We start from the raw sequence: 14,032 nt of genomic DNA, 5'->3' as shown, positions 1-14,032 counted from the left end.
GTGTTAAAGGGTGATGTCTCTTAAATGCATACCAGCTTGGCACTGAGGTGATGGAGAATATCATGAGTGTTTGCCATTGTCTTAAGGACACTGTGTATGTATATTCACACTTGGTAAAAGAAGGGTAGGTGACAATGCAATATCTCAATCCCATGGAAGCTATAGGACACCTTGATCACTCATTTGCCAACCATGCAGAACTAACTAGTGCTTCATTTTCTATATTGTATTGAAATTTAGGAGAAAGAAATGGATTTATACCTTATATAAAGCAACTATAGGTTGATATTTAACAGCTACACAAAACTGTATTTTAACCAATTAATTAGGCAAAGTGTAGAGGCAGGTGACCTAAATTTATAAATAGACAGAAAACAAATGTATGACCAAAGCCAGATTTGCTAAACACACCAACCACTGCATAGTGCAATCGAATTTAATACTGGATACTGGAGACCTTTGCTTCACCTTAAAATATGAATCTAGGAAGTCACCATAAAGAAACCCAGCATGATTTGTGCTCCATAAGCTTGTCTCTGCTTCTTTCTGTGAAATATCCCTGAAACTATTTGCTCTCTTTATTCACCAACTGTCTACATCCAAAGCAACTTTGACATCACAAAACTGGAACTCAGAGCTGACATTTGTGCCACGCAACTGTCACCACTGGCAGTCTTCTCATCTACAAGATGAGGTTATTGCCAATTCCTGTATGAATGCGTGACTGTGTGCAATGTGAATATGTATGACCATGCATGAAATATTAAAATTAAAATATAAAAAATTATGATATGCCCCTTTCACAAGAGTCCCACTGCCCTTTAAGGTTCTTATTAATAAGTACTTTGATGTAATGAATCTAAGATACAGTGTATGTGGGGGAATTGGCACAGTATTAAATTTTCATGCACATTGCCCCTTAAGACGGAAGGCAAACATGAGATATGATCCAGCTGGTAATGAAATTAATCTGATTAACACATCACAAAAATGGCCAATAAAAGTATAAATGGAATATGGTATACACACACATGGAGACACACACACACACACTTTACTTGTGTATAATATATAGCTTATGCTGTATAATTTTATGTAGGGGCTGTTATTTGGGACAGAACCCAGGAGTCTGACCATGCTGTACCACTACGGAACATCCTCAAACATGCAACTGTTTTTATTATATAGATATACACAGTACATAGCTCCATGTCAATAATTTGATTTTGAAACCAAACCTTACGAAAATCAACATTGGGAATAATGTGTCAAGTCTATAATGGGTTAAGTCTATCACAGCAGACTATAATGCTTTACTGTGCCATCTCCTGGTCAATAGTAGAAGTGCAACTCCAGAGTTCTTAGGCTTCATCTTTATCTTGCAGCTACAGTGTTTGCTGAGATTAATTTTTCTTCTCTTGTTGTTTCGCACAAAGTAGTCAGGCTCCAATTCAGCTGAGCTATAGACAAGTCTGCCACGCTCCATGTGTGCAAAATGAAAGGTGAAATCTCCTCCTAAATGCTTCCATTTACATTGAACCCTGCGTGAGCAAGTATGTCTCTGAGTCTTGGTGCTGGTGCCTGTTCCCACCAGTCTGCACAAGTTTCCCATCAGCCCCTTTGTTTCTGATTTATCTCCATTGAATCTAAATCACACACATTTTATGGCAACCATTATTGTGTCGGCACTCCAAACTTGCTGCTTATGCCCATTAAATTATGGGTTCACATGGCAGCTCTTTATTAATTTTGTGACCTTAAATTTACTAACTTTTCTGATACTTAACATCTTAATCTATAAGGTAAGGACTCCATGAGGTACTGAAGAACCAATTAATACAGCAACCCTAGAGAAATTCAGAGGAAAATTATTACACAGGGCATTTAAAAAAAAAATGCTATTTTAAGAATTCCTGCAGGATTAAAAAAAAAAAAAAAAAAAAAAAAAAAAAAAAAAAAAAGAATTCCTGCTTGACTCTTAGCCCTGCCACAATAACACCAGCAGGACTCAGGAACTGGAGACGCGAGAGTCACAGCCCTGTTCAAGCCTCATGGTTAATGTTAGAGCAGCATCTGTACCCAGAAAGGGGGACATTACAATCATTGTGAGTTTTGCAAAACAGTCCACACATGAAAAGACGAGTCTTTACTAATCTTCTTTTGCAATAAAAATAGAGTAAAATAAACACCTTGGAAAGAATCTTCTGCCATTTTTAATAGGCATGGTAGAACATATTGCAAGAAAAGTTCTATATTTTTATTTCTTCCTTTATTGGTTTTACCCTTTTGCCTTTTTAGCTTATTATTTTATTTCACGTTTTTTGGAGGAAAAAACAACAACAACAATAATAAGATGCAAATTCAATGTAGAGTCATCCCACTGGTTTACCAGCATGGAGCACAGTACCCTTTAAGCACAAGAGCACAGTCACTATGATCCGGATTTACCATTAGCAGCTCAAAGGCTGGCTTTTAAGATGATCAATCTCATCCCAGTGTGCCTCAGCTCCTTACCTATAATCTAGGGCCACATCAGGAACCACCTCAGAGATCAACTGTGAGGATTAACTTGGTTGAGCATAATCACTACATAAATTATATATTGTTTTATTTCCATACAAAAGGAGGAAATGAATACTGCAGACAAAAAGGACAATAAAAAAACAAAGGTTAAGAATTTCATTTGTGATTTAACTCAGCAAATTCCTGCAGAAAATACATTTTCCCCAGGATGAAAACCAGTTGTGTCTATGACAGAATATGAGATCGTACTCAGTAGGGTAAAAATCACAAGTGCCTGATACAAACTTCCAGATGTCTTGTGTCAAGAAGACACAAGCTCATGGGAAGAAGAACATGTCTTGTGTCAAGAAGACACAAGCTCATGGTTCTTGGGTGCAGGACTTGGGAATGGCCATCTCCATATTGCCGATTGTGCTGATGCAGCTAGTCATGCCTGGGGTTAGAGCTCACCCTTTACAGTGCATCTCAGCGATTCACCTCACCCTTGCCCTTATTTTCTAGCATTCCCCTTAAATCCATGTAAGTCACCTCACAGCATTTAGCTTATCTGATCTTTTTTCCTCTTTGGAGAACAGCACATGAGCCAGAGAAAATGCTTCATGCAACTAGACTGCCTTTTGGTGTGGGATAACCTATTCACTAATTAAATACATTTATACACAATAAACAATTTGACTTTTGCCACAGACTACTAAAGTCCCCTGATTTGAAAGTCAATTTTCTCCTTTAGTTAACGCCAATGAACTCAAAGAGTTCCAAGCTCTATGGTCTCCAGCACTGAAGCTGTGATTTCTAGATTTTCATATTCACGGGAGGCTTCACATTGAGATGGAAATCCACTGCCTTCTCCTCAGAGAACTGATCTTGTATGTCCAGTACAGGAGCTTAGATCTGTCTATTTCAGATTCACTCCAGGAAATGCTCATTCTCACACAGTGAAGAGTATATTTTGAGAAACACTCATCAGAGCACACATCCATTTTCTGAAAAGGAAAGATGAAATTGCCTGGAAATTTTTGGATTTCTAATAAAAGCTTCATTTTGTCCTGTCTTCAAACTAACATATTTCTTTGACTTATTTTAAAAATATTTTAATGTCACACATCTATCTCATTCTTATTAGGAGTATACTTCTTTTCAATGTGGATAGGTGTTTTGCTGTATATATGATTGTGCGTTTTCATGCCTGGTCTCCTTGAGGCCAGGAGAAAGTGATAGGTACCCCCGAGAATGGAGTTACAAAGGGCTGTGAGCTGCCATATGGGTTTGGGGAATTGAGCATAGGTCCTCTGGAGGAGCATCAAGTGTTCTTAAGTATTGCACAATCGCTCCACGTCCCATTAGCAGGTAATTAGAATACTTTTATTTATTTTTGTGTTCTATGTGTCTTTATGTAGAGATCTGATTCTATAAGTAGCATTGAGATTTCTCTAATAGAATCTCAGAACAACAGACTGAGGTCTGAGTACTATCCATCTGGAAGAAGGTGGGCTAATTACTTAAATTCACTCAGTGTATATTACCCTAGGTATATTGCATGCATAGTGTGAATATTGCTAAACCACAAGGGTTAAGTCACAGAAAGTACTTGGAAATTGTCCAGAGGCTTGATTTATTCTCAGTCATGCTGGTTGGACTTGTAGCCCACAATTCTCAATTCTATAAAGTAAACAGTTGAAATAAAGATCTGTGCAGAACATTAAGAAACAAGGATTCAATATAATTCTATAACATTCCAGACTAGAGTGTCAGGAAAAGAGCAATTTCCCCCACTTTTCCTGTGAACTTACTTGTCAGATGAGCTCACATTTCTCTCTGTGGAAGAAAGAAAAAGAGCTAGACTCTCAATAATAACTGGCTCTTTCAACCATATCTGCCTTTTGCCAACATGTCACTTCGATTTTTCACACATCTTCTTGTTTCTTTTGTAATGCAGAGATTTTTCCCATTTCCTATCCAATGCCAAAGGCTTAGTTACTGCAAAGATCAGCAAGGAATGATCTTCAGCATGCAAAAAGAGGAACTTTTGTATTTCTAAGGCAGAAAGACCACTGTTTGTGAACTTTTCTTTTGATTCACACCTCTCTTTCCCATGCATATGGCATTATAAAAGCTCTCCTGTGTGACACTTTCCTGGATCATTTGATAACACTCAGACAGGGCTTAGCTCTAGGAAACTACTTAGTAGAAACAGTCCAGGGCCTTCACTGTGTCTAAACTTGCCTCTATGTTTGCTTTTCCTCACAGATGATGCATTCCTGTGGGTTTGCCATTATCAGGTGAGCTTGAACAATTAACTATCCTCAAGATATTGATGGGGCATTGTTAGGATATTCTTTTAATCAAACCTTTTTTTAAAAAAATTTAACTACATTGGTAACAGAATTTTGAGGTTTTAGACTTAAACTGGATCATATAACCCTGCTTTGGTTTTCTTTGGGGCTAACAATGGACATTTAAACTTAGTATTTCCAAATGAGACTGGTTAAGATGATAAAGAACTGGCCCCTGTACTATACTCTCAATAGTGTTCTTTACAGATAAAGAAGAAATGTCTTCATAGTTCAAGGTAGGCTTGAACTTCAAAACTTCTTTCCCACTAAGACTGGCTCCCTTGTGTATACTAATGAGAGAAGGGTGTTTAAAGATCACTTTCTAAAATGCAAGAACACTTTGATAGAATAAGCCTTGCCAAAACCTTCTAATCATGTAATAATGGTGGTTGTGTGTTGAGTTGTGTTTCTCTCAGCTGGACATTATGATTTGCATATATTATCATAATGAATCCTCTTGACAACTTTATGAGAGGGGCATTGTTATTACCTATCCATTGACCAGAGGAAGGTGGAAAAGACATGTTAATTGCCATTCTAAATCCCCATGATTCTAAGGCTCTGATTTTGTAATTTTAGATTTTAATTCTATGTAATAGGGCAAACATCATGGTTCCTTTTACCATCGACACCACCATTAATGAGTAAGTGCTTCTCGACCCTAGGAGGATGCCTTAAGTAAGATTATGAACATTAGGAATTCTCACCCTCATCTTGGCTGAAGAAAGGTACAGTCCCCATGGGAGGCATGAAGAAAATCTTCACTAATCCTTACTGACATCTTACTTAGCTAGAATACAGAGGTCTGATGTGGCAGTGCATCAAATCCTCACAAGATTTTCTAAGCAAGAGATGTACAACCGGAAAGAAGGTCAAAGGTCAAGGTGGGAGACTGAGTGCCCATAATCTTTAGTTATTTGATTATCAACACTGATGAGAATCTAGGGTTCAATATTTTCTTTTTAAGAGCTCTCTCATGTGCAGTCTGCCTAACAAATATGTTTATTTCACATTCCTATCAAAACCTCCAACATTTCTTTCCCCTGAGCATAATATTTACATACATCAGACTATAATTTTGTCATTTGGGCTGTACTGGTCAAGAATTTTGAAGTCAATTTGATAAATATATTTATTTTCAGTTTCAATAACTTACTAAATGACATGTTACTTGTCTGAGATGTGCTAACCTGCACATCAGATTTGTTCCCTTAGCAAATCTACCTTAGCATTTTCTGAGGGACAGGATATAGTTACATGCTACACACTGAAATACACTTAAACGTGTTTTAATTAACCAGTCTTGATATTGCCATAGAGTTAAGCTCTGAGGAATAGTTACTCAAATTTCTAGGATACACATTTGTTGAAAGTAGTTTTAATAATTAGATTTCAATGTCATAAAAACATCGCTTCAAAAATATTGCTTTACATTAGAGCATAAGGGTCAACAGTCACCACTTTAGGTGTGTCTTTTCAGGGTTAATTGTGTGCAACAGTGAAAATCATTAACAACTCACCTTCAAAACCTAAAGATGACCTTGGGTAGTTTGGGGCTAGCTCTCATTTCTAAAATTAAGTGAGTACAGAGTGAGGAATGGGCTCTTCTCTTTGCTGAAATTCCCTTTACCTATAGCCTCTGTGATTCAGGATTGCATGTGGTTAGAGACATCCCTTTAATATTACTTTATATCACACTGTAAGTAGGACCTTCCTAATGCATTGACGGTACAAGTTGTTCTCCTGTTTCCTGATAAGAAAAGAGAATTGTTGAGCAGACTGACATGATAGAGGAAACCCCTTAGGAAGTTCTAGGGTTTGTCTTATTTTCTCTCTGAAGCCTTAGAGAAACCTCACTTACTCTAAGCCTCAATTTTCCATCTTGTAAAATGTAGAGCTTTGAACTAAACAGAGCCTTTATTTGCAGCTTGTCTCTCAACAGAAGACTCCTTGAAGTACACTTGAAGGGATTAAAGCACTCCAAAACAACAGGAAACAAGGCAGACACAATTGCAGTGCAGACCCCAACCCTGGTCTAATGACATCTCCCAGTGTTTTGAGCTCATTTGCAGAAGATATTGACTATTTGGTTGACCTTCAGTTTGTGTCTGAGAAGAGTCATTTACTGTCAATAATTCTGTGTCATCTTTACTTATGGAACAAAGCTCATATGAGTTTTTGTGAATGTTTCCTCTCGGTCATAGGCTTAACACCAACTCTAGATTTTACTTCCTCTTGCTCACGCATGACTTACTTACTGTTCAATAGTGTACACACATGACACATGTCATTGGAAACAAATATGAACTCATGAGATTTATAGGCTAAAAAAAGGGTAAGTTTTTCATGTTTATTTTTAAGCATAACTATTCACACCTCAGGAATCATGTATGCAGACTAAGAAGTGCACCATGGCTCTAAAGCTTCTTTGAACACTGGTCACAGCAGGAACCTTGCAGGCATGGAATAACTCAGCTTCTTTTCTGTTACTGTTTTAAAAATGCTTTTTATAATATTAATTTCTTCATGTGACATTTTTCTATACTTTTTGTGAGTGTTTATAAAATTTAAATATTGCCAATGGATGATGAAAACGATAAACAGTAGGACATGAAATTAGACAAATTCCTAAATCTATCTACCTAAGAGATGAAACAATCTCTTAGTTATTCATTGGCACCTGTGCTCATGGCGTTGATCTCATATTATGATTTACATACTGTACATGTAACTGATATTATAATTTATACAATATATTGAAATTACATTCTAAACAGAAACCCACGTAGCTACATATTCTCTTTTGTGCTAAATCACATTCTATGTGATTAAATATCTTTAAATTTTATAACATTTAGCAAAGTTCACAGAACCAACCATGCACTGTGACAGCAGAATGATCTTGACAACAGGGGTCCTGAAACCAAACATCATTCACTGCACCCCACCTCGATTCCTTTTCTCTGCCTCTCATTCTTTCTTTTATATGACAAGAGTGTCATGCTAAGTTGAAGCCATGTGACTGATCTTCATGTGAAATTTACTTTATTTTTCCATTAGTACAAATATTGCCCCATTAAAAACAATCTGCGCTTGTGGATGAGCCATACCTCCATGATGTTGAGACTGAAGATAAAATACCCCTAACCTTGCTGTCATCAGAAAGCAGATATTATAATGAAAACTTCTGAAATGGTATGGTTTATTATCTCCTAATTTGTATTTGGACCTTTATATAAAACTATGGCTGTCATTTATTCAGTTTTGTGTAATATACAATTTTATGTATGCATGTCTTGGTAGACGATATATAGTTATAACTAATCCACTTTATTGGCCAAATGACTCAAGTGCTGAGTGACTGACAATACCCTCATTTTGTGTAAATAAAACCATCACAGAAAATAATGAATATAGGTTCAAATGTCTTCTCCTTATATGAGCTTACAAGGGAAATATTTTAAAATACTACCTGTTATTTGGATAACTTAAATAAATGAGCCTTGTCTATTAAAATGACACTTAGCAAATCTTCTAACAGTTATTCAAAAACACACATCGAATGTCACAAATCATACATAAAGAAATCTCACTTAACACCTCAGAAGTCCCAGGCATCTTTTGATTCCACGTTGGAAAGTCAAGTTTCAATTGCATGTATTTTGCTTTGGCACAATTGCACAGTTTTTTCCATAAACGTTTGAACTCTCGCTGCCACTGGTCATAAAGAAAATGTGATCTACAATGATTCTCTAAAAAAAATGACAGTTTAAAAAGTGTTATTGGAAACAGGTATGTAGGGATGGAACTGCAGCCTCGGGAGCAAATACATTCTTTTTCACAGACTCCTGTTACAGACACTTCTCTGATGCATTTATATAGAATGATTCAAACCTTAGTGTGTGAAGGAGTTGGGTGAGAAACTCATCATACCTCTCACCATTTTATCATAATTAAAGTGAGACTCCTTCCTAAATCAAATGCATTTCCTTAAAAGGGTTTTTGTGTATTCCTGAGTTTGTAGTTGTCCTGTCTTCCTTTCACCTACACAACAGCTTCATCTTGAATTTGGAATAGGGCACAGAAGAAATGGGAGCATTGGACATCCACAGTGTATAGTATCATCTGGAAATAAAGTTCTATAGAAGCATCTTTTACTGCTGCTGATCAAGGGCCCAGAGGAGACCCCATAAGTGACTCCTTTTCGGAGGACAGTAACCAACCATCTGCTCAAAGTTGTTCCTGATGCAAAACCATCAGAAGTAGTTAGGCTTTCACTCTTTCCTTCCATGCTATGTGTTACTCCATCCCAAGCCATTTGGAAGTTCACAATCCAAAGGCACCAGGAGTATGGACACAGCATAAAAGGACTAAGGTTCAGCAGCAAAAGCACAAGCCTCCTCCAGCACCCCATGGTTTCTTGTCAGGAAGAACTTCTAAAGGAATGTTCTCCCACCATTCTCTCAGTCCCTATGCGTCCTCTTTCTGAACTCTACATATTACCTTGGAATAGCAATTTAGTCCTCCTGCAGAATGAAACTATTTGAAAAGTACAATCATTCTATTCCAAAGCTATTCAACCTTCTCGTGCATTAGTGTTTTTTTGACCACATGCATTTGTGTACAAGTTAAATGGATCTTTGTATTAGCTACATTTTCAAATCATTAGGTTGACTATAGTTCTTGAACTTCTACGTGCTTTCTAAACAACAGAGACAATATGCCAGGAAATTAAAGTCTTTTTTTTTTTTTTTTTAACTCCATGTGGCTCACTAGGAAAATAAAAGAAAGTATTTTTCAGTTGTTAAAGGTGCACATTCAGGTTTCTTTCAGAACAAATGAAGTCAGTCTAAATCAGGATTGTTGCTATTGTTCATGCCCATGGGATCATGGGATGTCTATTTATAGGATGACTAGTTGTACAAAAAAGGGGAGAGCAAGCAAGAGAGACAGATGTCAATCCTTCCTACTTAATAGGCAGACTTATCTGAGAATTGCCACCCCTGTAGTTAGAACACTAATATAAAGCACTGTTTTCCTCCAACTACAGCATCTGTTTCGAAGCAGTCATTCTTTTACTTGAGGAGAGAGGTGAACACCAGGCTTCTTGCAGAAGAAAAAAGCAGTTCTGAGGAGCTCTACACAGAGAGACACATGGCCAAGTACATGTACTTGCACATCAACAGTTTCAACTTCACATTCTCCACACCTTAGAAGGAACTTTAGAATCAACAAGTGGCAATTGTCATCCTATGTGTATTTAGTCACCAAGAGTGTCAGCATGTGAAATGCAATTGCCTCACAGGAAGAACCACTAAGAACAGCAGCTAACAGGAAACCCAGGCATAGGTGGTGTGACTGAGGCACACCATGCTGCTCCACAGTACATTAGGCCCATCCTGACTAATGCAACTGTCTTGACAGAGTTTTATAGTTTGGGTTTTAACCTATATGCGTGTCTTATGACAATGAGAACTGCTGACTACTGGAAGGAGAATGACCTTCTGCGAGATTTCTATGAAGTCCATTCTCTTCTAGTGACATACAGAGAGCATCACATTTATTTTCAATATGTTCACCATCAGAAAGTAACCTGAGATCTAGTGCAGTATATTGGCCCAGAGCAGCTATGTAAATGGATTGCTAATTATAGAAATTGATTTTTCCATGTTCATATTTATTTATTTATTTATTTATTTATTTATTTTGGTAAAAAGAAAATACCAATGCTGTAGAATGTCCCTGTCTAATTTCAACTCAGAATAACTTAATATTTTGTAATTAGTAAGTTAACTTTCAGTATTAAAAGTATCTATAAAAATTAACACTTTCATAGATAGGGAAGCTGATTGTTATTGCATTATAGAACTACTAAGCATGGGAGAGAGACTATAGAGCTTGCTTATTCAAATAATAACTGCTTTAAAAAGAATCTCAGGAGATTCTTACTGTCTTCCATGCCACTGTAGGTTGAGGTTCCCTTGTTCCAACATTTACTGTTTAGTGAGTATGTTGAGGGGCGTCTACTTAAGTATAAACTTAAAAAGTGCCCTCTCTTCAAAGGAAAGCATAAGTAATTATTAAAGCAGAAGATGAGAGCAAATGACAAGGACTCAAAGACAAACTTTATTAGGCTGTGGTACTTAACAGTATTCAAGAGCTCTTTAGTTAGGAAAATTCTCTTAATACTGGAAAGCAATGTGGACTTCTTTTTCAAACATACACATATAAACTGAAATGACAAGCAAGCCTTTAGAAGAACTAAAATTTAAGTTTGATTTCAGTCTGGTAAAGTCACTTGGGTTTTCTGTTCAAGGAAAGACCAAATTAGTCAATATTTGGAGCTAAACGGAACAATTTCTGTTTGAAAAGTTAGGTTAGGCAGGCCTAGAAGAAACATGTACTAGAAACAGAAACAGTAACTCTTCATCTTACTTTTAAGAACTTGCAAGCCTGCTTCGTTTTTTTTTTTTTCTCTCTGAATCTTGCACACTTACATGTATTTCTACGTTATTTATGGTGAGTTATACAATCAGATACTGTCTCCATTCATGTGGATTTAAAAGAACCCTCATCCTGTGGGTTATTTTATTTCATGGAAGCCAAGGGAAAGGGGTTGCTGCCAGTCGGATGCTCAAGGCATGCAGAAGAAATTCAGTCCCAGGCACGGAAACAGGCCACCCTTGTGCTGTGCTTGTGATAGAAGAAAGGAAACCCATCTCCATCTCTGAGACTGGATCCCCAGCAGTAGTCACAAAGCACTTCTCAGTCAGTGTGTTTGAAATCTCCACTAAAAATAGGTCCTCTGTACTGGGGCTGAAATTCGCATCAGCGGCCAGTGATGGAGCACAGTGCCCGATTGTTTCCACTAGGTTCTTTTCTGCTTCAGCACTGTCTTGCAACTTTAAATCTGAAGCCTGCTCAAAACACAGCCAAAGTAAGTCACCTGCCACCCAGCCCACTCAAGACCTCAGTCAGGCCACTGTCACCAGAGGAGTTCGGGGCACTATTGTACAAGGCTTAGCACCTTCTGCTTTCTCTGGCTCCCTCAACATTAGAATCTGCTTCACAGGGGGTCTGAATTCCACAATTACTAGGAGGGGTCCAGTGTAAACACGCACTCTGGGGAAATTCCCTTCTCTCCCTACTTCCTCTTGATGTCCTACTTCTGCCTGTTCACTGTTCTTGACTACGGAGCTCCCCAGGAGTTGGGAATGGGTAGGTTTCTTTTTCTTTGAAGGAAAGCTCTTGGTCCCCGAAAGGAGGCAACCCTGGTACTTTTTTTTTTCAGGGTATTAGGGGAATTATAGAAGGTCTCTGCTCTATCCAGGATTCTGAAGCTTAATCACTCAGCTAGCATAGTGCTTAAGTGGGAGGCGCCTCTCCCCGGAGGAGCGCAGCCTCCTGGCTTGGGGCCTCATGCTCCTGGACTCACCTGGTGCTGAAGACAAGTGCAGGCAGCAGGGGCAGCAGGTAGTGTGCAGCGTTGAATTTCATGTCGCCGCCAGCTCAGGTACTCCTTCACTGGACCCTGCTCTTTTGCTTCCTCTGGTCAGTTGCTGCTCAGTGTCCTGCTCTCTTCCCCCGAAGCCGGGCGCCCTCTCCAGAGACCCACAAAGACACGGATAGAGGCTTTGTAAAGACAAGGACCAGAGTGCGAGTATCTTCAGGAGTGATGTCACCCGGGAGCCCTGCCGGGATGGTCCAGGGCTGTGCTCAAGGCGCACAGGGCGGGTGTAGCCGCGGGAGGAGGAAAGGACCCGCGTCCAGGTCGCTGTCCTGATAGCCAGCTGTACTTGGTCACTCCCGTGCGCACTGGAGCGGATCTCCTCTTCCCCGCTCCTACTGAAGACAAGAGGGGAGGGCGGTGGCAAGGACCAACCTCTTTCTCCAGTAATTGAGCTGGCGTGCTCCGCAGGGTGAGAGACAATTCGCTGGGAAGGACTCCAGACTCTTTAGGGTCCAGAGCAGGCGTCTCTCACAAGCTTGCTTTCGCATAGATGTTGCTTGGAGAGTAGGCTTAAAATACTGCTCTGATTAGATGCGTAATGGCTTGTCTGCTGCGGATGGAGTGGAGTAACATCCCATGCAGACTAGAAGCTGGCTACCCAGATGAGGTTAGGGGTCTCTGGCATAGAAAGGGACTAGGACCAACTCAAAGTCCGAGGCTCTGGGTTCTGGTGCGTCGGGGTCGTCCTCTCTTCTGGTCTCTGCGTCTGTCAGCTGCTCAAGGGTGTGCAGCTGGCAGCCTGAGTTCATATACCTTCAAGGGTCGTTTTGCTGAGTAAAAAATCATGAGCAAGAACACAGAGACATTGGTCATTAATTCAATGGTAGGGGTATTTTCTATAGTTTCTAAATGTTGTATACCAAGTAGCCAATGTTTAACAAGCCGTTTTTAGGAATTTCAATCAGAAAAGGGAAATACCACAACTTTAATGCAATCTACCATTTTGCAAAATCTTCTCAAGAAGAGAGGCTGACCACCTACAGAGATTTGAAACTCTAGGATCTTTACATCATCGTGTGTGTGTGTGTGTGTGTGTGTGTGTGTGTGTGTGTGTGTGTGTGTGTTAGAAGAAAGTGTACATGACAGTCCTCTCAAGAATCACTGTACTTTAGTAAACATTACAATTTTCCTACCACATACGTGATGAAAACAAGGACCATCAGTATCTGGACTGGACTTTTCTTTCCTAAACAAAGAACTAGTTATCCCTAGTCCTAAGACAACCTTGCTGCTGCCATGGGCATCATGCCTGAAGTGGGTCTACACTAAAGAATCAAGTACATGGAAGACCCAGAGGATGAAGGTCAGCAGGTGCCATCCCAAGTGTTCAGTTGGTGGTCCATGTTCTGCCCAGGCAAGTCACATAAGTAACGTTTTAAATAGGAATCTGCGATAAACTCAGAATCGGAGACATATTTGTAAATACATAAAATAATACATTTGTTATCAGACTGTAAAAAAGGGTGGGAATGCAATACATTAACCTTCTAATTACCGTTTTGTTCCAGTTTTCTTTTTGATGAAGTTTAATTTAAGGGAACACCTATGGAAGAACTTGGCTGTAAGGATCTCAAGAAATCAAAATAGGTGTGTTAATGTTTTCAATGAATATCAATACTTTTGGCAATAGTAAAATCCACAACAGACACAAACCAACACCCTTCTG

At 38.9% G+C, this 14,032-nt stretch overlaps 1 protein-coding gene and 1 pseudogene across 5 annotated transcripts in view; one reads left to right on the top strand and one right to left on the bottom strand.

Annotated features, from left to right (window-relative positions):
- The window catches only part of Luzp2 (leucine zipper protein 2), a 356,272-nt gene extending 343,202 nt beyond the window's left edge, over positions 1–13,070 (bottom strand). For 2 of the 5 annotated variants that reach the window (XM_076935108.1, XM_076935104.1), the window contains exon 1: positions 12,292–12,487. In XM_076935108.1, the coding sequence (XP_076791223.1) occupies positions 12,292–12,353 (62 nt within the window). In that variant the 5' untranslated portion in view covers positions 12,354–12,487. Of the gene's footprint in view, positions 1–12,291 lie in introns of all 5 variants that reach the window. The other 3 variants (XM_034524880.2, XM_076935101.1, XM_034524889.2) reach the window with 3 other exon arrangements.
- LOC117708240 (large ribosomal subunit protein uL10 pseudogene) overlaps positions 12,905–14,032 on the top strand; it is a 115,147-nt pseudogene continuing 114,019 nt past the window's right edge.

Source organism: Arvicanthis niloticus, chromosome 1, assembly GCF_011762505.2.
Source record: "Arvicanthis niloticus isolate mArvNil1 chromosome 1, mArvNil1.pat.X, whole genome shotgun sequence".
NCBI lineage: Eukaryota > Metazoa > Chordata > Mammalia > Rodentia > Muridae > Arvicanthis > Arvicanthis niloticus.
This window is presented reverse-complemented; position numbering and strand designations above follow the sequence as displayed.